General features: G+C 38.3%; 1 protein-coding gene across 1 annotated transcript in view; it reads right to left on the reverse strand.

Moving 5' to 3' along the window:
* MAP4 (microtubule associated protein 4) overlaps window positions 1-24,573 on the reverse strand; it is a 206,039-nt gene that overhangs the window by 142,121 nt on the left and 39,345 nt on the right. The window contains exon 2 of the mRNA XM_042782424.1: window positions 20,424-20,492. Within this exon, the coding sequence (XP_042638358.1) occupies window positions 20,424-20,492 (69 nt within the window). The remainder of the gene's footprint in view (window positions 1-20,423; window positions 20,493-24,573) is intronic.

The following is a 24,573-nucleotide window of genomic DNA, read 5'->3' on the forward strand; positions in this document are numbered from 1 at the left end:
GTATGGAGGGATGGACACTGGGGAGAGGTAACTATGGGGAGGAAGTGGGAGGGGAGCTGTTGCATTGTGATAAACTGTGGTCATTGACATGAGACAAAGTATATGTGAACTGCTGTATGGAAAGTGAATTTCCTCTGTAAATCTTCACCCAAATCGCAATAAAAAAATAAAGAAATAATATTAATGCCTGGCCCTATGCCATTCTCACAATCCTTGCTATGCTTTAGCCTACTGTTGCAGCCATTGTGACATCCATCTCATTGAGGATCTTCCCCCTTTTCACTGATCCTCTATTTTACCAAAGGAGCTCTGGTGGTGTAATGCCTAAAGCATGTTGACTGCTAATCAGAAGGCTGGCAGTTCAAAACCCCCCAGCCACTCTGGGGAAGGAAGATAGGGCAATCTACTTCCATGAAGATTTACCGCCTTGGAAACCCAATGGGGTCGCTATGAGCCAGAAATGGTCCCTTCTAACAATACAACCAAAGTAGATAAGACAAAGTCTGGCCATTCTTGTTTCCAAGGAGCATTTCAACTGTACTTGTTCCAGAACAGATTTGTTGGTTCTTTCTGGCAGTCCACGGCATTTTCAGTATTCTTTGCCAACACCACAATTCAAAGGCATCAACTCCTCTATAGTCATCCTTACTCATTGCCCAGCTTTCACATGCATAGAAGGAGACTGAAAATACCATGGCTTGGGTCAGATGCACCTTACTCTTCAAAGTCACAAAGTCTTCAAAGTCTTTGCTCTTCAACACTTTAAAGAGGTCTTTTGCAGCAAATTTGCCTACTGCAATACATCATCTGATTTCTTGACTGCTGCTGCTTCCATGGGTGTTGACTATGAACCAAAGTAAAATGAAATCCCTGATAATTTCAATCTTTTCCCCATTTATCATGATGTTGTTTATTGGTCCAGTTGTAAGGATTTTTGTTTTCTTTACACTGAGGTGTAATCCATTCTGATAAGTGCTTCAAGTCTTCTTCACTTTCAGCAAGCAAGGCTGTATTGTCTATGTATCACAAGTTGTTGATAAGTCTTCTTCCAATCCGATGTCGCATTCTTCTTTATATAGTCCAGCTTCTCTGGTTAGCTGCTCAGCATACAGACTGAATGAGTATGATGAAAGGATACAACCCTGATATACGTATTTCCTGATTTTAAACCATTTGATATCCCTTTGTTCCATTCGAATGACTCAATTTTGGTCTATGTACAGGTTCCTCATGAGCTCAATTTAGTGGCTCAACTAATTCTTCCCAATATTACCCATAATTTGTTACGGTCCACACAGTTGAATGCCTTTGCACAGTAAACATCTTTCTGGTATACTTTGTTTTCAACCAAGATCCATCTGACATCAGAAATGATACTCCTTGTTCAATGTGCCCTTCTGAAACCTTGAATTCCTGAAGTTCCCTGTTAACATACTGCTGCAACCATTTCTTATTTTTTCAGTAAAATTTTATTGTATGTGATACTAATGATATGGTTTGATAATTTCCATATTCTGTTGGGTCATCTTTCTTTCTAACAGGAATGAAAATGGATCTCTTCTAGTCAGTTGGCCAGGTAGCTGTCTTTCAAATTTCTTAGTATAAATGATTAAGCACCTCCAGACTGTATACTTTTGTTGAAATATCTCAAAGGATAAGCCATCAATTCCTGAAGCCTTGTTTCCCATCAATTCCTTCAGTTCAGCTTGGAGTGTTTCTTTCAATACCATCAATTTTTGATCATATGCTACCTCCTGAAAGGACTGAACATCAACAAATTCTTTTTTGGTACTACCTCCTGAAAGGACTGAACATCAACCAATTCTTTTTTGGTACAGTGACTCTGTGTATTTCTTACATCTTCTTTTGATGCTTCCTGAATCATTCAGTATTTTGCCCACAGAATCCTTCATTATTGCAACTTGAGGCTTGAATTTTTTCCTCAGTTCTTTCAGCTTGAAAAATGCTAAGTGTGTCCTTTCTTTTTGGTTTTCTAATTTCAGGTCTTTGTACATTTCATTATAGTACTTTACTCTGTCTTCCAGAGTCTCCCTTTGAAATCATCTGCTCAGATCTTTTGTTTCATCATTTCTTCCATTTGCCTTAGCTACTCTGTTCTGGAGTAAGTTTCAGAGTCTCTTCTGACATCCATCTTGGTCTTTTCTTCCTTTCCTGTCTTTTTAATGAACTTTTGCTTTCTTCATGTAAGATATTCTTAATGCTATCCCACAACTCATTTGGTCTACAGTCTCTGGTGTTCAATACTTCAAATCTATTCTCCAGATGGTCTCTAAATTCAGGTGGGATATAATCAAGGTCATATTTGGCTCTCATAGACTCATTATAATTTTCTTCAGCTTCACCTTTAAACTTGGATACGTGCAATTGATATCCACAGAGTGTAGTCATTTTGATTCCTGTGTATTCCATCTGGTGAGGACCACATGTACAGTCACTATTTATGTTGTTGAAAAAAAGGTATTTGCAAAGAGTAAGTCACTGGTTGCAAAATTCTATCGTGCAATCTCTGGTGTCATTTCTTTCAGGAAGGCTGTATCTTCCAACTACCAATGCTTCTTCTTTGTTTCCAATTACCAATGCTGCTTCTTTGCTTCCAACTTTTGCATTCCAATCACATTATATTAATTGGATCCAATGAGCAAGAAGTAGCAAATACTTAGATGCTTTAGTAAAACTTACACAAACTAGAGGATGGGTGATAAACCCCACAAAAATTCAGGGGTCTGTCCCATCAATGAAGCATCTAGGGATTTAACTGTTGGAATCAAGTCAACATTTCCCTTTCAAGGTGAATAATAAGTTGCTGCAACTCCCATTACCAATAACAAAAAAGGAAGCAGAAGGCCGGATGCATCTTTTTCCATTTTGGAAGCAATTATACATCACATTTATGTGTTCTTCTTTAACCATCTGCAGCCACTGATAAAGCTGACAATTTAGAGAGGGGATCAGAGCAAGAGAAGGCTCTTATTATTATGCAGCAAGCTCAGGTTCAGTGCAAGCTGTTTTGCCACCTGGACATTATGATCTAGCAGATACAATGATACTTAAGATGTCCATTGCAAATAGGGAATTACAGCCTCTAATAAGGATAAGAGAATTATAGCCCAGACTTCTAGGATTTTGAAGAAAATCTATGCCCTTTTCTGCAGATAACCATTACCCTTTTGAGAAATTAACTTCAGGCTTGCTATTGGGCCTTGTATAGACTAAACGTCTAACCACGGGACATCAAGTGACCATGCAGCCTAAGTTTTCCATTGTAAAGGGTGTTGTACGAACCACCTACCCATAGTTGGTGTGCACAGCACCAATCTATCATCAAGTGGAAATGATAAAATGACAATGACATATTCTGTGGATATGAGTCAGCTTCTTTTTTCAGTCACCAGAGTGTTTGCTCAAAGGTCCTATTAAATTGTGGCCATGGTGGCAAAGATGGACACTATGCATGGTCTCAACAACACAGAGACCAAACTCAAGTAGGTCCAAAAGATAGAAGTTACATGAGTAGGTTCAGATTTCTTCAACTCTCCCTTCAATTCATGTCTTTGGCTTCCTGAGCATTCCATCTGACCAACTGACTGAGGAAGAAAAAACTTGAGCCTACTTTATAGAGGGTCTGCACAATATGCTGGTACCTCCAAAAGTGGACAGCTGCAGCACTACAGGCACACTCAGAGGTAACACTTAGGACAGTGGGGAAGGAAAATCTTGCCAGTGGGTGAAATTTTGAGCTGCTTATTTGGTTGTCCCCACTGTCTGAAGTGAAAGATGGTCATAAGCACAGAATTACACTAATTCATAAACAATTATTAAAAATTTTGCTGCTTAGTTAAGAACTTGAAAGGAAATAATGATAAGGAAAAATATATGGATGGAACTCTCAGGATGGGCACAAACTGTGAAGATCATGTGCCATGTGAGTAACGACTAAAGGGCATTTACTGTATAAGAGGCTCTTAATAACTAGGTTGACAAAATAACATATTCTGTGGATATGAGTCAGCCTCTTTTTTTAGTCACCAGAGTGTTTCCTCAAAGGGCCTATTAAATGTGGCCATGGTGGCACAGATGGACACTACACATGGTCTCAACAATACAGACTTCCCCATTAAGAAAGCTGACCTGGCTAAAGCCATCACCAAGTGCCTAATCTGTCAACAACACAAACCAACACTGAGTCTCTAATATGGCACCATTCCCTAGGGATTCCAGCCAGCCATTTGGTGGCAAGTTGATTATACTGGATTTCTTCCATTATGCAGAATGGGGGGGCTGGGAAGGATAAAGATTTATCCTCACTGGAATAGACAAGTGTATTCTGGAAACAGATCTACCTTCTTCTCTGCCTATGGAGCTCTGGTGGCATTGTGGTTAAGGCACTGGGGCTGCTAACCAAAAGGTCAGTGGAGCGGTTTAAACCCACCAGCCACTCCAAGAGAGGAAGATGAGGCAGTCTGCTTCTATAGAAGATTTATAACCTTCGAAACCCTATGGGGTTTGCTATGAGTCAGAATCAACTCAGTGGCAGTGGGTTAGGTTCTCTACCTATAATGCTTCTGCCAGCACTACCATCCACGGGCTTACTGAACGCTGAATTGCTTCTTATCAAGGAAGTCATTTCACAGCAAAGAACTGCAGAAAGGGATGCATGCCCATGGAAATTAACTAGTCTTATCATATCCCAATACCCACAACTGGCTGGCCTAACTGAAAGACAGAATTGCTTCTGAAGACTCAGTTATAGTCTCAGTTGAGAGACAACACCCTTAAAAGGACTGGGTCCTGTCTTAGAGGATATAGAATATGCTCTGAATCAGAGACCCTTTTATGGTGCTGTCTCCCTGAAAGCCAGAGTATGTGGGTCTTGGAATCAAAGAATATAAATGGGAGTGGTTCACCTCACTCTCACAGAAGTTTTGCTTCTACTCCTGACAAATTTGATTTCTGCTGCTTTGGAGGTCTTAGTTCTCAAGGACTGAATACATCTATTGGTATACACAACAATGGGTCAACTGAATCAGAAGATGAGACTAACTCCTGGTCATTTGGGACACCTAATGCCACTGAACAATAGAGAGAAAAGGTTAATCTATTGACTAGAATGATTGAGCCAGATTATAAAGGGGATACTGCGTTGCTGTTACATAGTGGGGGCAGGGAGGATTATGTCTGGAACTCAGGAGATTTACTAAAGCACATGTAAATCCTTCCATGCCCAATAATAAAGGTTAACTGAAAACTGTAGCAACCAAAATAGGGCCAGACTACTGAGGAAATAAAAGTTTGAAAGTCTGGGTCATTCTACCAGGTAAAGAACCTCAACCAGCTGAGATTTTGGCTGAAGGCCAGGGAAATATGAACTGTGCAACTGAAGAAAGAAGCTATAGATAACAACTATGTCCTTGTGATGAGTTACAGAAACAGGAACTATGATAGCTTTGCATATTTTCTCTTTTATAATAATTTGTGTTTATTTGTATATACAAACCATTTTTTTCTTTTTCCCATTATTGTAAGTTTTTGGGGGTTAATTATACAACTAATCCTTTTGGTAAGAGCAGTGAGACTATGATTTGAAAAGTAAGTAATTTAGTCTGCAATGAATATGACAATAGGGACTGAATGTCTCCTCATTTTGGGGAAAGAATGAGAACTTCGTCACTCATATGAAGGATGTTCTTGTTAGGTGCTGCTGAGTCTATTCCGACTCATAGCGACCCTACGTACAACAGAATGAAACACTGCTCAGTCAGGCATCACCTTCACAATCCTTGCTATTCTTAAGCCCTTCGTAGCCACTGTGTCAATCCATCCCGTTGAGGGTCTTCTCTTTTGCTGATGCTCTACTTTATCAAACATGATATCCTTCTCCAGGGACTGGTCCCCCCTTGACAACATGTCCAAAGTATGTGAAACAAAGTCTGGCCATTCTTGCTTCTAAGGAGCATTCTGGCTGTACTTCTTGTAAGACATATTTGATGTTTGATGCAAAGAAAATAAATAAAAAGACACATTTCAATCTCTAATTCAAAAAGTTATCATATGCAAGAGAGAACATACTGGATCTTTGTTGTTCAGCAACAGTAACAGTACTAGCAGCAGAATACCTCTTTATTTTACACAGAAAAACTGAAGACCAGAAATATTAACTCTTATAAACCAGAAAACAGAACTTTTCAAAGACCTCCAAGGAGTCTAACATCAACAGTTAAATTGACAATTTACAAAGCTTTTGTGTTTTTTTCCTCTCTCTCTCTCTCTTTTTCCTCATCTTATTTTAAATTGCCGAAAACCCACTGGAAGATCAGCAGTGACGATATCCTAAGATAATTTTCTCAAAAGAAACAAAACACAAGTTCTTCTTTCAGTCAGCCTGGTAATTTACCTTTGAAGTTCACCTTCAGTTTTATCCTCTAGAAATAGAGCATCACCAAAGATACAATGGACCGGACATGCTCCAGTTACACCCAATTAAAATGCTCTTATACAACCATTTAAGTGGGAAAAGGAGCTGACAGCCAAACAGAGGATGACTTACTGGCAGAAGCAAATACTCAGTTGAAACTGTAAGGACTTTCTATGCAGACATGAATCATCATCCTAGTATCATCCTACATTCTTTAATTAGGTTATAGAACAGTAAAAATTTTTGCCCTTCAATCTAAGCTATTTTATTATTATTATTCAACATAATGATTTTGAGATTCAGCCGTATTGTTCACATACAATTCTGTTTTACTGCTGAAGTTCCAGTGTATGAATATGCTACAGTATGCTATTATTTTATTACTAACTCAAACCAAAATCAAACTCACTGCCGTTGAGTCGGACCTGACTCATGATGACCCCTCCTTGGGTTTCCCAGGCGGTATCACCAGGGAAGAAGATTGCCCAACCTACCTTCTGGGGAGTGGCTGGTGGGTTTGACTGGTTAGCAGTCAACTGCCTTAGGCACTACATCACCAGAGCGCCTATTTTATTAGTAGTTCTTTTACAGAGGAGGAACCTCAGGCTCAAACATGGCAAGTAACTTGCCTAAGAGAACAAAACTAATAAATAAGTAGTACAGCTAGGCCTGCTCTTTCCACAGCTTTCTCAAATTGAAACAAATCACTCAAGGAGTTACTTTCAGAAAGATATCTACCAATAAATAACCTGGCAAAAATTTTTGCAAATATTGCTGGTCTTGCTCTTAATTTTCTTTTCCCTTTTGAGGCCTGAAGCAAACAGAAAGGTCTACTTACTCAGAGAAAAACAGTGGAGAAGAGAAAGACCAAAAAACCAAACCCACTGCCATCGAGTCAATGACGACTCATACCTAGTAGAACTGCCCTATAGGGTTTCCAAAGCTGCAAATCTTTACAGAAGCAGACTGACTCATCTTTCTCCTGTGGAGTGGCTGGTGGGTTCAAACTGCCAACCTCCTGGTTAGCAGCTGAATGCTTCAGCCACCACACCACCAGAGCTCCTAAAATATCAGTAGGCTTCCCTTGGAAGGCCCAAAGTAGAGCTCAAACCAATGACCCTATGATTAAGAGTCTCATGCTCTACCACCTGAGCTAGCTGAGCACCTTGGTGAAGAGAAAGAAACATAATCAGACTACTTATGCAACTTCTTAACATTTAAAAATTTAAGTCAGATCATCTTTCTGTTTACAAGCAAAATAGCACAGTGGCCTCTTGCTAAATACTAAAACGACAGCTGTTGTGATCTAAATAAAAGTAATTGTAATTTTTTTCAGTAGCATAGAAAGATTATAGCACAAAATTTTAAATAAATAAAAGGAAAAATCCACAGTGACAATGCTTTAGCCATGTCAGGGATATGGGATCAACACCAGAGCAAATGAGCTAAAAGGCATTTTCTCAGGCGTTACCTCTATCTTATCCAAGGAAGAGAAGAGAGGAAAGTCTGTACCATGGACAAATTTTAAAATTCTCTATCACATCTGTTGGGAGCTCTGGTGGTACAGTGCCTAAGGCATTTGACTGCTAACCAACAGCTACTCCTCGGAAGGAAGGTTGGGCAATCTACTTACGTAGTGATAACACCTCAGAAACCCAAGGAGGGGTCACTATGAGTCGGATCCAACTCGACAGCAGTGCTTTTTCTTTTTTTTATATCACATCTGTTACATGCTATAGAAACATAGTGTGTTCTATGGGCAAAAGTCCTGATACATGTTAGAAAGGCCCAGGAATATGTGATGACAGAAATCCCCTTCCACTGCCAGGGAAAACCTGCTTCCTGTCCTTCCTCACATCTAGTATGTCTCTCTGCTTCTATCAGTACCTTAATCAGAGCATCCTCCACCCTACCCCTTCACAACCTTCCTTTCACCCTTTCCATCTTAGCACAAATACACTGCCAATCTAGGACAGATTATTTTCTTAGAACCACCTTTCTTTTTTTTTTTTATTTATTAGGATTTGGGTGAAGATTTACAGAGTAAATTCACTTTTCATACAGCAGTTCACATATACTTTGTCTCATGTCATTGACCAAAATTTACAATGCAGCAGCTCCCCTCCCACTTCCTCCCCATAGTTACCTCCTCCCAGTGTCCATCCCTTCATACTCTTCTGCACCCTGAGCTATCTCCCTGTGCATAAGCAGCCCTTCCTTCTCCCATGATTGTAGAACCACCTTTCTTTCCTTCAGAGCACTTAACTTAGTTTGTCACTAGTTAAGTAACAAATTTATTTGGCTTTTACTTTGTCATGGGAAGCTCCTGGAGGGTTTTAAGAAAAAGAGTTAACATGATCTATGTATAAGATCACTCTGGATGCTGTTGAGAGTACATTATGGAGAGCACACAAATGGAAGGAGGGAGACTAATTTGGAAGTAGGGACACCAATAAAGGAGGGAACAGTGAAAATGGTGAGAAGCAATCAGGTTCTAGATCTATTCTTCAGACAAACTAGATGTGAGGTGTAAGAGAGAGAGGGAAAAAGGGGACACCAAGCATTCTACCCTAAGCAACTAGAAGGATGGAGTTTCCATTTAATAAGATGCGGGAGCCGGAGTTTGTTTGTTTGCAAGTGGAAGGCACAGGAGTTTGGCCTGTTGTTGTAGGGTGCCATCTGAGTTGATTCTGATTCACAGCGACCCCATGTGACAAGAGTAGATTTGTCCTGTAGGGTTTTCTTGGTTCTATTCTTTACAGAAGCAAATCACCAGGTCTTTCTCCTGTAGACCCACTGGATGGGTTCAAATTGCCAACTTTTTGGGTAGCAGCTGAGTGCTTAATCGTTGCATGACCAGGGCTTCTTAGAAGTTTTGTTTGGGACAGCTCGAATTTGACAATGTCAATTCTACACCCAAATGGAGATTTCCAGTAGTCAGATCAATGACTGTGGAGGCAGGGATAATTAGCATATAAATGTATTCACAGCCATAACACTGCATGAGATCATTGAGGGAGTGAATATATATAAGAGAAGGAGTCCAAGGCTTTGCCTTGAGCCTCCAATGAGTAGAGGTCAAGATAAGGAAGCAGCAGCAGCCCAGAAAACTAAGGAGTGATCTGTAAGGTAGGAGTAAACCTCCTTCAAAACAATAATGTATTTGTTGTGATCACACAACACAAGCCAGTTGTCCAGTAAATCTTTCCTGAACAAATGAATGTACAGCAGTAACACAAGTTTCCAGAATCACTTATTTCCTCTTAACTCAAACTCATTAACCTATTTGGATAATAATTTCCATCTGAATCTAAATGGACCCAAAGATATCAAGTAGTTTAGGATCACAAGAGTTAACTTGTTAACCATCTTGGCTAATAAAATCAGACAAAGACACACTATTGAGCTTATTTATGTCTGAATATTTCACTGATGTATCCCCAGGACCTTTAAAGGTGACTGACACATAGCAGGCACTCAGCAAACATTTGAATGCATTAAAGAGTTTGACCACCTAGTCCAAGAGTTTCCAAATCAGGCTGATAATCTAAATCACTTGGGTGCTTTAAAATATATATAAACTCTTGGGTCCCAGAAATTGTTTCAGTAAGTCTAAAGCAGAGTTTCAGAAGATGTATTTCTAATACATTGTCTGGGTAACTCTAACCTACTGCTAAGTTTATGAACAAATACCACTGATCTAGTCCACCTCTCTCACTTACACTACATGGGAAACCATAAGATCTGCATGAATCTCTCCATTCTATAAACTCAGTATCTCTTACTATCTAAAAAGCACCATTTGGCATTCAATTATTATAATTTCAAATTTCCTTAGCTCTCATTCAACCTCCGCATGGAATTTAACCAGTATTACATTTGTTCTTACAAAATGTTCCTTATAACTCTATTTAGCATTTAAATAACTAAACCTATCTGCATTTTTCCCTGCATCTGGACAAACTATAACAAACTCACAAGATAGCTAACATATAAAGCATTACTTTAATTCTGAAGGTCTGTAGTGTACACAATGATTAGTGACTGAAATTTCACTGCTGTTTTACAAGTATCTGGAAGTTCACAGTTGTAGCAATAATTTGTATGCATCCTTCTTATCCACACCCCACAATTTTCACAAGGAATTAATCTTTAAACAATGTAAAAGTTAATCATATTCAGATTCTCCTTTAAAACATTAAAATGTGAGCCCCAAAATACATGAAGCAAAACCGAACAGAAACAAAGGAAGAAACAGACAATTCAACAACAGTAGTTGGAGACTTCAATACTTCCATTTTTAATAATGAATAGAACTAGACATAATACCAAAAAGAAACAGACGACCTGAACAACACTGTAAACCATGGAGACCTAAGTGTTATCTACAGAATACTCCACCCAAAAACAGTATATACATTCTTCTCAAGCACACATGAAATATTCTCCAAGACAGACCATATGTTACACCACAAAACAAATCTCCAAATCAAAAAGGACTGAAATCATGCAAAATGTGTTCTCCAACCATATGGAATGAAATAGAAATCATTAACAAAAGGAAAGTTGGAAAATTCATTCCTAAATAATCAATGGGTCAAAGCAGAAATCATAAAGAAATTAGAAAATACCTTGAGGTAAACAAAAATACAACATACTAAAACTCAGCAATCCTGAGAAGGAAATGTATAACCATAAATGCCTATATTAAAAAAGAAGAAAGATCTCAAATCAGTAACATAACCTTCCACCTTAAGAAAATGCTGGACGTGTGTGTATGGGCAAACCAAACCAAACCAAATTCACTGCCACTGAGTAGATTCCAACTCATAATGGACCTCCCCACTGGGTTTCCAAGGATGAAAGTCTTTATAAAAGCAGACTGCCTCATCTTTCTTCCATGGAGCAGCCAGTGGGCTTGAACCACCGACCTTCTGATTAGCAGCCAAATGTCTTAACCACTACACCACCAGAGGTCCTTAAGCAAGGAAATAATAAAAATTAAGAGTGCAAATAAATAAAAGAGAAAACTCAATGAAAGAAAAAGTTGGCTCTTTGAAAAGATCAACAAAATTAGCAAACCTTTAGCTACACTGGTAAGAAAAAGACGACCCAAATTAATAAAAGTAGGAATGAAAGAGGGGAACATTACTACCACCTTTACAGAAATAAAAATGATTTTAAGGGAACACTTTGAATAATTGTATGCCAACAGACTTCATGACCTTGATAAAAAGTACAAATTCCTAGAAAGACGAAAAAAAAAAAAAAAACTAACGAAACTAACTCAAGAAGAAAACATTAGGATGGGAAATTTCAAAAAGTTATTTCTGTGTCCAGCTTTAATAATTACACTTAACAATCTATTCCATTAAAAAAAAAAAAAGAATCAATTCCATGATAGATGGGTTCTTCAAATTTCCCTTTATAAAGTCCATGTCGAGTCGGATCTGCCTCATAGCAACCCCTCCTTAGGTTTCCGAGGTGGTATCACTACGGAAGTAGATTGCCCAACCTTCCTTCCGAGAAGTGGCTGGTGGCTTTGAATTGCCAGCCTTCTGGTTAGCAGTCAAGTGCCTTAGGCAGTACGCCACCAGAGCTCCTTTTTTTTTTTTTTTAAAGTCCATGTATCTCATCCTCTAATAAAGCAGATAAATCTGTTAACAGAATCTCAATTTGAATTAACTTCGTATTAGGCAACTCTTATGCCTCTACCTCATACCCTTTCAGTTCATCTTTTACTCCAGCTATGACTACAGCAACCAGCTGCAGACAGATGTGATCTGTCAGTGCCTAATTCTGCTACAAGGAGCCCCAGTGACACAATAGTTAAAGCATTTGATTGCTAACAGAAAGGTCAGTAGTTCAAACCCCCTGTGGCTCCACAGGAAAAAAGACTTGGCAACCTGCTCCTATAAAGATTACAGCCTAGGAAACCCTATAGGAAAATTGTATTCTGTGCTATAGGGTCGTTGAGTCAGAACTGGCTCAATGGCACACAACAATTCTGCTAAATCAGTTTTCTGCCACTCATCTTCTGTGGTGCTAGAGGTGAGACACCTGCTGGAAGTAGCCTGGCATTACAAGTATAAACTAAGTACAAGAGTTAACCAATGAGGGATGGCAAATGGTGAACAAATGGCACCCAATTGGCTGACATATTTGTTATGACAGTAACTGACCTCCAAAACAAGTCTGTAACTCAGGTGGATAATTCTGAGGCATAGTTCCTCAAAAAGTCCCAAAAGGATTAAGCCTGTTGCCCACAGCAGTGACTAGGTTAGTAATAGTTCACTGTACTGGCATTTCCTCTTCCAGCTACCTTTCTGATGTTTGGTTAGCCACTTTGGATGTATGGTTAACACTGAGAAAGATTCACTGTGACGTGATATATTGTGGCAAAAAGGGCATGAGGCTTCTTGTCAGACTGGGTTCAATTTTCAGCTCTGTTATTAATTTAACCTAACTTCAACCTATTCAAAGGCAAAATAGATACTGTATACTGTCAGATTCAAAAGAGCTTTACAAACTCTAACGTGTTATACAAATGTTATTTTATTATTTAATGATATATATACGACAGAAAAGTCTGTTCAAGAATCACTGTTTTAGAATCACTAAAAATACAAGGTCGATTTACATTGTCTGTGTGTGAATATTTAGCAATCTGTAAGTAAAAATCCTCTGGTCTCTTACAGAGTGTGATTCCATCGCTGATGTTTTAGTTTTTCATAAGGAGAATGTATGATTTATTACTTATAAAATTACAAATAAGTTATAAAGAAAATATCCTATATTTACAAATGACTTTTGGCTCATAGGTTCTCTGTTAGAGTTTGTATTGAATAAGACAAATAACTCTTCTGGTGCTTTTGAGTGAGTCCATAATTGTGATATATGTTTTACCCATATCTTTCTTTGTATCCTTTGCAAAGTCTAACAGAGATTGAAATCAAATGGCTCACAGTACAATTAAATTGCTTTGCTTAGATGGATTCTTACCTTCAGTCCATTAGCTGGTTTCAAAGGAGTCCCAAGTACCCCAGAACCTAACCAAAACCAAACCCACTGCCACTGAGTTGATTCCGACTCACAGCGACCCCCACAGGGTTTCCAAGGCTGTAAATCTGTATGGAAGTTGATTGCCTCATCTTCCTCCCACAGAGCAGCTGGGAGTTTGAACAGCAGACGTTCTGGTTAGCAGCCAAATGCCTAACCCACTTATACCACTAGAGCTCCCAGAAGTGTAATACAGTGTATTAATGGGTATATATGAGTTTTTCTGGGGAGTTCTGTATTTTTATCAGAAATTCATGAACTAAAAAAGTTTTAAGAATTATTAGGTATTGGTATTTCATTGATGTGCTTCCAATATGCAATTTTTATTTCGAAAATGAAAGAATATGAGTAAAGCTTTGTTTCCAAGGTGGGGGAGAGGGACCCCTCACTATGCCTGTATCTAAGAACGTAATGTGTATCTTTGTTTGGATTTCAATTTATGGACAGGATGAAACAGCTGTTCAGAACCTCTAATACATCAGATTAATCTTTCAATTAACACTTCACATTTTTGGTGTTTTGGAATTTTTCTATTGCTACATCCTTTGCATCCTGTCTAATACAAGAGACAGTGGTGAATGAAGTACCTAGGAGACCTTGAACAAAGCAGTTTTACTATTTCACTGCTGGTATGATCTGTCAGATCAGACCGACAACATGTTACCACATTCAAAATAGTGATCACATCTACCAATAAGCCATCTACCTACTCTGATCACACTGAAAACAGCCAGTAACAATGTCATTTGGGAAGCATTCATAGTCTGAAAGGTTGTAAATAATAGCAATTTACCTCCAGAGAGGTTTATTTCACAACTAATTTGTGGAAAAGTCTTGATACGCCCTCACTGTAATGAAAATAGCATAGATGTGAAACTGAGAATAATCCAGTTTTATACCTGATTTAAGAATGAAATTAATACTAATACTCTGTTTCTGACCAACCAATCCTGTGTCTTTGCCCAAAACACTATCTAGCTTCTCAGGCCCACCACAGTATCAGGTCAACAAGGAGGAGGAACCCAAATGTAGTCAGTCAGGTTTCATGTCTTTCTCTTCAAGAATGAAACACTAATCCAAGAACTGTCCCAATCACCAAAAACTTCAATTCTAAGTACTTATGAGAATGGTTGAAGCGCTGGTGGCACAGTGGTTAAGCACTCAGCTAATCAAAAGGGTCGGCATTTCAAACCCAACAGCTATTCTGTTGGAGAAAGATATGGCAGTCTGCTTCTGGAAGGATTAAACTCATTGTCGATGGGTGGACTTGGAGTCACTGCTGCCATACAGGGGACAGAGTAGAACTGTAAGAAGGCACTTTAGGAAGGTCATGAACGTGAATTTTAACTGGACTCCACTACACATCAAAGAAGCAGAACTGATCTAACAGTAATTGATAATGCTATCAGATAGATAACTTTTTACTGCCACTCTATCATCTTTCTCACCAGATGCTATTAAGTACCAAACAGTCTTTAGAGCTTCTTGACTTTTACAGATTCTGGACAAAAGGGAGTTTACTCTGAGTCAAAAACAACATAAGTCAAAGTGCTTGGCAAAAAGTGAAAAATCCTTACATTGATGGAATTATTATGGATGGGATCAGAAGCTCTGTTAAACTGAGAACTCATGCCTCGAGAGTTTTTATTAACCAAACTCACGTCACAGTCACATTTTATTTCAATAATTAAGACCCCAACCAAAATCCAGTCTCTGAGTGTTAATGTAAGATGTTTATTAGTATAATTTATTTAGCACAGTGATCACATTAAAATTTCCCAATATACAAACTCTTGGAATCTAAAGTCACAAAAAAATACAAACTTAGGTGTATGAACAAAGTTATAAAAATATTACTTGAAAAACAAAGTTCTACATCTTCAACACCAGGCCAGAAAAGGAAAAGAAAGCGAGAGACAGAGAGAGAGAGAGAGCGCACGCGCACATGAGAACCATCACATTTCAACAGAGCACCACTGATTGATCTGGCTGCCTCACCAGTGAGAGACTCAAGTGGGGCCGCTGTGGCAGTACAGTATTACATTAAGGGACTCACAACTTCATAGGAAACTGTATGTGCAAGAGTGAATTTATTTATTTCAAAAATGAAACATCCAAGCAAAACAGATGGAGCTAACAATATATACCAAATTTCAGTCGGTTGTTTGTAGCAAACTTCAACAATTCCATAAATTTAAGAAAACATATTTGGGAAAAAAGAAATGCAAACAAAAATAAATAATGGAAAGGAAATAAAAGTGGAATAAATCAATATCAATGAAGAAGTGTGTGTCCCTCTGACCACTGCATCAGGAGAGCTGTACTCAGGTTCCTCCACCTACCTGTCACTTAGACCAGCGACAGAGACTGATTAGAATTGAAAGAGTAATTTCAAACATGATTTTAAGAAGTCAGCACTCCAAGTTTTGTGAAGTTCCATGGACAAAAACAACAACTGGTTAAACAACTGTACATGAAAGGGAAAGAGTTGTGTTTTATTTTAACATTTTTAACTTTCTGAAGATAAGACTTTTCATATTTTATCCAATCTGCCTCCTTCAACTGTCTTCAGTCCAGAATTCATAGAAGGAATTCTTGACAGAGAAACCTTCCCCTAAGATCCTTATAAAGAGGGAACTGCTTACTAAATCCCAGAAGTCACTGCAGAGACTCAGGTAAAACTATCATTATACTCTGATTTTACCATCCACAAGCGGTTTTGCACCACAGGATCTAAAATAATGTACAAAACCTTACTCAGAAAATGGTGCAACTTACTTTCTTTTAACTTGGAATAATCAGTGGTTTGGAGGTTATAAAAATCTCCATAATAAGTAACAGGACAGGAAATTAAAATAAGTATTTCACATTCCAGATCTTAAACCAAAATTCTCCTAAGATTTCATAACACAGCTCACGTTTCATATTCTATTTCTAAAACTCTGACAAAAATTTTTCATTATAGAAGTTCCACAGTTCTTATCCCAAATGGTTCTAGATTTTCTAAGCTATCAGTATGAAAAAATGAGGAACAATAATAAGAATGTCCCATTGCAACAATCTTAAAAAGTGTGAGGAATATCAGAATATGTGAATACAAATACTTATGTCCACAGTTAAGAATTTTAAACAGTTATTCTTGTGTGATCCATGAATCCCACTGGCATGCTGCATAAAGGTACTTCCATAGTTCAGAGAGATACTAATCCTGAACATAAAAGTTTGAGTCCAATCAGGTATCATTTCATAAGAAATGTGTTAAGTTGATGAGGTTCTTAAATATGTTGCAACTTAGTTTCATTCTGGTGTTCTTACAGAAAAAGCTACTTTCTATCTGTGTCAACACCCCCTCCCCCCAAAAAAACAATACATACTCACTGCCATTGAGTCTATTCCAACTCATAGCAACCCACTTTGAGTTTCCCAGGCAGTAAATCTTTCTGGAAGCAGATTGCCCAGTCTTTCTTCCGTGGAGTGGCTGGTGGTTGGGAGTCAAATGCCTTAGGCACTATGCCACCAGAGTTCCTGGGCAACATCCCACTATTCTAATATTCCAGGATTTGAACACATTATAATTTAGCTCCATTTCACTTAAATTTCTCAATACATACTTTGATAGCTCATTATCATGCTAAAAAGTAACTTCAGTGATAAAATTCCATACATAAGAATAAGGCTGTTAAATTTTTAGCGGAAAGCTAAGCCTAGATAAATACAAGATAATTTCAAAATAAAACTATTTTGGTTATTTTGGTTCAATTGTAAGTAACAACAGATGATTTAATTTGGGGAACTATTTTTCAAAGTTTAACCAAAGCTACTCTAAATCAGAAAGCCTTAGTAGCTACTGTTATTCATATTTTAGTAGGGTACAAAGAAAATTAGGTAACCTAAAAAATTCCCCCAAACACAAAACCATTGCTGTTGGGTTGATTCCAACTCGTAGTGACCCTAGAAGACAGAGTGGAACTGCCCTATAGGGTTTCCAAGGTTGTAAATATTTATGGAAGCAGACTGCTACATCTTTCTCCCACAGAGCATCCGGTGGGTTTGTACCACCAACCTTCTGGTTAGCAGCCAAGCGCTTAAACGACCATGCCACTAGGGCTCATCTTTAAAGCTTAACCTCTCCTAAAAGCAAGCTCACAGAGGGAAAAGGGAGGAAGAGGAAAAGGGCAGTTCACTGCAGTTCTGGTGGACTCAACCCCTTTATGAAAGCACATACTCTCATTTGGTGTTACAATATCTCAATTCACTGTGAAGATTTGAAAACCAAATGGAAAAGGCCAACTAAAAATATTTAAATTAAAGAAAAAGTGAGATTGGATTAAATGACAAAATGAGTTTGAAAATAGAACAAGAAATAAAAGATATTAGGTGATTTTTATAAAAATATTAAAATTAAAAAGAAGTCATCTTGCACTTTGTGCTCACAAAGGGAAAGGAGGTTCCAACAAGCCCTGCAGAGTACAAAAGGAAGCAGGTGGTTTACTCAGGCATCAGGAGAAATAGGCCCCGAAGAACTACCCTCAGCTTCTTCTAAATCGTGTCCAGGAAGGAAAAGCAAAGCTCTGCAAAATGCTGAAGGTTTTAGAAGTATAACGATGCTTAGGAAAGATCACTGGTCTGGTGTTGCAGCAGCCCCAGTGTTGAGAGACACGCTAGGCTTCTAGGAGGAGAAAAATAGAAAGGGAGGAAGAAGTAGGAAGGGGAAGAAGGAAAGGGCGGAAAAGCACAGGTTATTAGTTAACAGCAAGTTCAACATAGCAAGATGCTCATAAACCCTTTATATGCTATCAAGGGAGCACTATATATAAAGTTCTGAAAGAAACAGAAATGGGAATTTTCAAAATGGCATTGAACTAGATGTCTGTGACGGCCAAATTAGAATGAAGTCACAACATGCTCCAAAAACATGCACCCTTCACTCCCCACTTCCTAACTCCCCCAAGGAAACATGCATATTTGAGTAAAGCAATTTAGTCCAGAGGTCAACTCAAAACCCAAAGACCTATCAGTTGCATAAACCATACTCTGCCCAAGGGTAGAGAGGTATGCAAGAGTAGGAAGAACTGCTCTCAAAATGTCACTGGGCAGTTCATAAACAGCTGGGTTCTTTCTAAGTCTCCAGGGAACTAAAATCCTGAAATCATCCCCATGTTTTTCCTGCCTATTTTTTTTTTTTATTTTCATTATAAAGATCTGGTAGTAGTAGGTAACAACTGCTAACAGAGTTTGAGTCTCATCACTCTTCTGATCAGACTTGATTATCTTGCCGGAGAAGAAACCTACTCTAGTTTTATAGTTCTTTCCTTCCTGGATGAAAAATGGCATCCACTTTTACAACTGGCTAATCAAATCAATCCCCACAGCCTTTTTTTCTCCTGGCACTGCCTCTTGGTTAAAGAACGCTGAAATTACTCATTAAGAAAGTTCATGTTTAAGTTTCTTCTCCTTTAATCACGGGAATATTTGTATAACTATTTTCTTAAAGCAAAACTGCATAGCCAACGACTTTCAAAAAGCAGGCACAGAAACGGTCAATACCACATAAGATTATTAAAGAAATACCAAAATTTCAGTTTACAAAACTGGAGATAAGGTGGCATATCTGGTAGTTTTCAGCGTGTAAAGAAGAGTGTTCTTAATTCATGAGTTGCTAATCAGGATGTTAATGTCACTAGGCAAAACTAATGTTCACAACAAATAGGACATGTTGTGAATAAATGCGAGGTACAAAGAGATAATATAATAGCATTTCCTAAGGTCACAGAATAAAGAGTCTATCCTAGAGTAACTGCTATTGCTAACAGAAGGCTTTTTGGAAGACTTAAGGACCAAGAAATCCTATGGTGGCTTAAGGCTGAGATATATGTATGAGAACCACAGAAATGGTACATGTCTCCTGCTTACACTGTTGTGATGTGAATCAAATGTCATGTCCCAGTTAAGAACACACTCTACAGAGAATAATATGCTTGATCATGAGAAGACAAGTTAGTTCTCTGGGTTAACAGTGTCAGCCTGATCACAACTGCAAATTAAGTGCAGTTATTTATAAAATATCACATCATAGTATATGACTCACATAGGCTACCCAAGAAAAGATTTGCATAGTACATGCCTACGGATTCTTGTCACTGCTTCAGGAAGTGTGCTCACTAAAGGATGCTGGGGTGGTGTCTGTTATGAAGTGGGAACCCACAGGAACCTCAGCACCCTGGATGGTATAAATGGTTTAACACCCTCAGCTCATAACAGAAAGGTTGGAGGTTCCAACCAGAGAAGCCTTGGAAGAAAGGCCTGGTGATCTACTTTAAAAAAAATCAAATCGTTGAAACCCCTATGGAACACAATTCTCCCCTGACACTTCAGAGGGTGGCCCTGTGTCAGAGTCAACTAGATGGCAACAGATTTTTTTAAGTAATGGGCTAGGAGTCAAAGTTGGAGACAAATTTCAAAAGCAATAGTTATGAGAAAGATACAGAAAAACAGACTGCAGGCAAAAGACAACTAAAAGAGCTAATAATTTGTAACTCACAGGTTTCCTACCATTAAGCCTCATAAAGCAAACTAAGGACAGTGTACACTGAGGGAAGAGCCCTGCCTTAAAGAGCCACAGTGGGCAAAGGTCTCCACTACAACACATCTCTGTGATGATTAGTCTACATTTCTAACAGCAGTTGATATCGCTCTATTGTGGTGAAACTGCAAAAAATATTCCAGTAAAATCAAAGGCAACTCATTCTTCTCTTTTCTTTGTTGGGAGATCTTATGTGGCAGAAGCCCTTGGTTTTAAGGAATTCAACGGGGAAAAAAAAAAAAACAACAAAGTAATTCATATGCTTCCACTAAGAATCCTCCTCAAAAGAGTTTATCAAAGTGTTCACTAGACTGTTTCACCCACACATTTGGGGAATCCTAGACTTACCTGTAGTGTCATTCCTTTCTATTTCATGATCACCATTGGCTAGCACTGCGGGTTTAGAAGATGGAGTACCTGCAACAACCACAGAAAATAATTACCCCTTTGTGACTGACAGAAACATTAAAAACAGCTCCAACTACCATCTAATTAGTAGAATTTTTGTCCCTATTCATAGTATTAACTTAAAGCAAAAAATAAATAAATCTGTGTAAAATGCAAAATCTAGAAACACAGGACCGAACAGAGGCACTAAGTCACACAGTACCCAAGCTCTGTCAAAGTACCACTACTATAGCAAAGCCCTTCCTGATAAGCCAGGCTGTTTTTTCTATTCTATAAAATGTCAGGCATTACTGAGGAAGGTTGAAATAAAAGACTGAAGGAATCCCTCACTGAAAGCTGCCTTTATAAATTAACAGGCGGATTAAAGTAGGCATTCATCTTAAGTGACTAACTCGCTGTCTTTCCCCTCCTTTATCACTGTCTGAGCAAATAGTATGTAGTTGTTGTTGTTATGTGCCATCAAGTTGGACCCGACTCATAGCGACCCCTCCTTGGGTTTCTGAGGCAGTATCACTATGGAAGTGATACTTCCAAAGTAGATCGCCCCATCTTTCTTCCGAGGAGTGGCTGGTGGATTTGAACCGCCAGCCTTCTGGTTAGCAGTCAAGTGCCTTAAGCACTATGCTACCAGAGCTCCTGAGCAAATAGTATAGCCAACCTTTATTTCCAACGTTGAGCTCTTTAGATTGCAACTTTAAGGACACTGTTAAAGTATAACTTAAATTCCTTAAAGTATAACTCTTTCCCCTACCAGTTGTAGTAAAGAGCCACAGCCTGGTACAAGGCGACCCTGGGAAAGGAGACACCGAGCCCTGGGACAACCAAGATAAGGAGAAAACAGAGATATTCCCGGAGAGGCCAGGAGATGCCTACTCCCATACCACCTTCCTTGCAGAATTAATCTCCCTAGACAGGTGTGAGGCGCCTGAAGGACGAGATGGTTCCTTTATCACTGATCAGAAGAAAGGCCAAGAGACTACAAGACAACTACAACTCATCCCATCCTGTAATAGAAAGGAAAACACTACTAGCATTCCTAAGACCTATCCTCCTCTCAGCCTGATTCCCTTTAAAAGCTCTAACCGTTCCCCAGCTCATGGAGACAGACATTTTGGAGAAGCGATTCTCACTGTCTCCTTGGGTATTGACACTCAATAAACTTCTTGCTTTCTCTCTTCAACCTGCTGTGATTACTGATTGGCTCTTACCTCTTAGGGGGTAAGGACTTTGTTTCCCTACAACAACATTACCATGAATTCAATAAAATCATCAATGAAGCACTCTAGCTTTAGTGTCTGTGATTCAAATCAAATGACACAAGGATACAGGACCTTTGAAAACAGCTCTCACATAGGAGGAAGTCCAGGGTACCACCACTGCTCCTGGATTCAAGGACTACATAGGGGTCAAGCAGCGGTACTTCTAGAAGTAAAAGGCTGTTTCTTCTTCTCCCTCTTTTAATTTTAGCCATTCTAACAGGGTCTAGTCATTCTCATTCTCTCATGACTGAAGATGTTATGCAATGTTTCATGTGCTTATCTACCATGCCTATCTCTTCTTTGGTGAGCAGTGCAGTAAATATATATATATTTTTAATATTATTTTTTAATTGGGTTGTTTGTTTTCCTAATATTAAGTTTATATATATATATAGAGAGAGAGAGAGAGGAGAGGTTTCTATGAGTTGGATCCGACTCAATGACAGTGAGTTTGGTTTCATATATGTATAAAATATATACATATATATTCTGAATACCAGTACTTTACCAGATAAATTTTGTAAATATTTTCTCCCAGACTGTAACTTAGCTTTTCATTTTCTTTAACTGTCTCATTTGAAGAACAGAGGTTTTAACTTTCAATGAAATCTTATTTATCATTTTTTTCTTTCATGGATTATGCTTTTGGTGCATAATCTTTAACACAAAGTCACAGGATTTTCTCCTATGTTTCCTCTAGTTTTATAGTTTTCATATTGAGATCTATGATACATTTAGAGTTAAACATTATATATGAGTCTAGGTTCATATTTTGCTGGTACATGTAGTTGTTTCAATGTAATTTTTTGAAAGGCCTGTTCATATTCCATTAAACTTTGTACCTTTGTTGAAAATTAATTGATCATAACACGTGGGTCTATTTATGGACTCTTTATTCTGTTTCACTGATTTAGAGGTCTACCCATTTGACCAATACTACACTGTCTTCAACACTGTATTTGTATAGTAAGTCTTACAGTCAAGCAGTAACATAAGTCCTTTAATTTGGATCTTTTTCAAAACGGTTTTGGTTATTCTAGTTCCTGTGCATTTCCAAATTTTAGAATCAGTTGTTGAGTTATACAAAAAATCCTAATGAGAATCTTGTTTGTGATTGCAATTTGGGGATGTAGAACCATTTTCGAAAGTCTCTGATTATAGCCAACATTTTAGCAACATGCCTAGCTCAACAGTAAGCCTGCCAAACTAAGATGTTTATTAATAGCACTGTTTAAAAATAACAAATAACCACCAATAAATTCACTATACTGTGAACTAGTACAGAGCGATTAGAAGTAATGAAGTAACTCTTCATGGACAAATCTGAGAAGATGCCAGGTCATACTAAGCAAGTAAATAAATAGATAATGTACCAGAAATGATGAGAAAAACGAAAGGAAATGCAATCCCACTGACAGAGATACCACAGACCAAAACTAGCACAGGAAAGCAGGACTCTAAAGTAATCTTAGAGGCAGCACGGGTGTTGGGTACTCACTAGAAACTGACAAGTGAGTCCCAGTTCCCTCCCTCTCCTACCCCTATAGCCTCAGCCTCGTGCCAACCCCTAGATGGGAGACAGGAAAGACTGGATGCTGTGCCACAGGAGGAAGCAGACTCCTCAGATGACAGGCGATACCTAGAGGAGCAGGGAGTCCTCAGTATGGCCAAATATTTTAAGATAGCTGCTACCACAAAAGAAACATCATATTCAAAAAGAGTATCAAGGGAAACAATGCTGACAGAGCAAACAGATTTTTAAAAAATACATTTCCCTCAGAAAGATAAGAAACATATTACACATCCATGAAACAAAAGCAAGTCCTAAAAAAGTGAATTACCTAGTGACTGAGTAACAAATCCTTTTGTTAGATGGTTTCCAATTCTTGGCTTTTATTAAAATTGAAAGAAGTCATAATGGAATTACGAATCTGGTAGGTCAGTAGTAATAATTTTTGATAATGCTGCACTACAGAGGACCCTTGACCAGCATAGATTTGAACTGTGTGGGTCTACTTATATACAGATTTTTTTTCAACATATGAATCTTGGAGAAATTCAAGAGCTAATAGACACCACACCAGAGGAATTAATAGAAGACAACTTGATGGAGATTAAGTGCTTCCAAATCAGTGGCACATGAGGAAGAAGAAGTAGAAGAAGCAGTGCCAGGAAACAAACTGACATTAAACAATCTATCAGAGGGGTTCCAATGATTCAAGATTGCTTTGGACTTACTTTACAACATAGATCCTTCTATGATATGGACACTGAAACTAAAGCAAACAGTGGAAGTGGTACCATATAGAAATATTTTTAGAAAAATGAAAAGCAACAAAGTCAGGCACAATTTATGATATATTTCTGTAAAGTTACATGGAATGTACCTGCCTCTCCTGCCTTCCCTCCCACCTCCTCCACCTCTGCCACCCCTGAAACAGCACAACCAATCCCTCCTCCTCCTCCTCCTTGGCCTATTCAAAGTGAAGACAAAGATGAAGACCTTTATGATGGCCCACTTCTACTTAATTAATAGTAAATATAATCATCATGCTGTACAGTTAATAAGCTTATCTGTTGTATATGTGTGTGAGTGTCTTTGTGTGAAAATCTAGTAAATGGACAACAAGAACTGTGTTAATCGAGTGTTCATGTTATCGGTAAGGCTTCCAGTCAACAGTAAGCTATTAGCAGTTAAATTTTTGGGGAGTCAAGACTTATCACTAGAATTCATAGAACACTTCAACACCTCAATAACAAAAAGACAAACAATCCAATTAAAAAATGGGCAGAAGACATGAATAGACACTTCACCAAGGAGGATATTCAAG

The sequence above is a fragment of the Orycteropus afer genome, unplaced genomic scaffold, assembly GCF_000298275.1.
Source record: "Orycteropus afer afer isolate SDZICR_OR568_19922 unplaced genomic scaffold, OryAfe1.0 scaffold00311, whole genome shotgun sequence".
NCBI lineage: Eukaryota > Metazoa > Chordata > Mammalia > Tubulidentata > Orycteropodidae > Orycteropus > Orycteropus afer.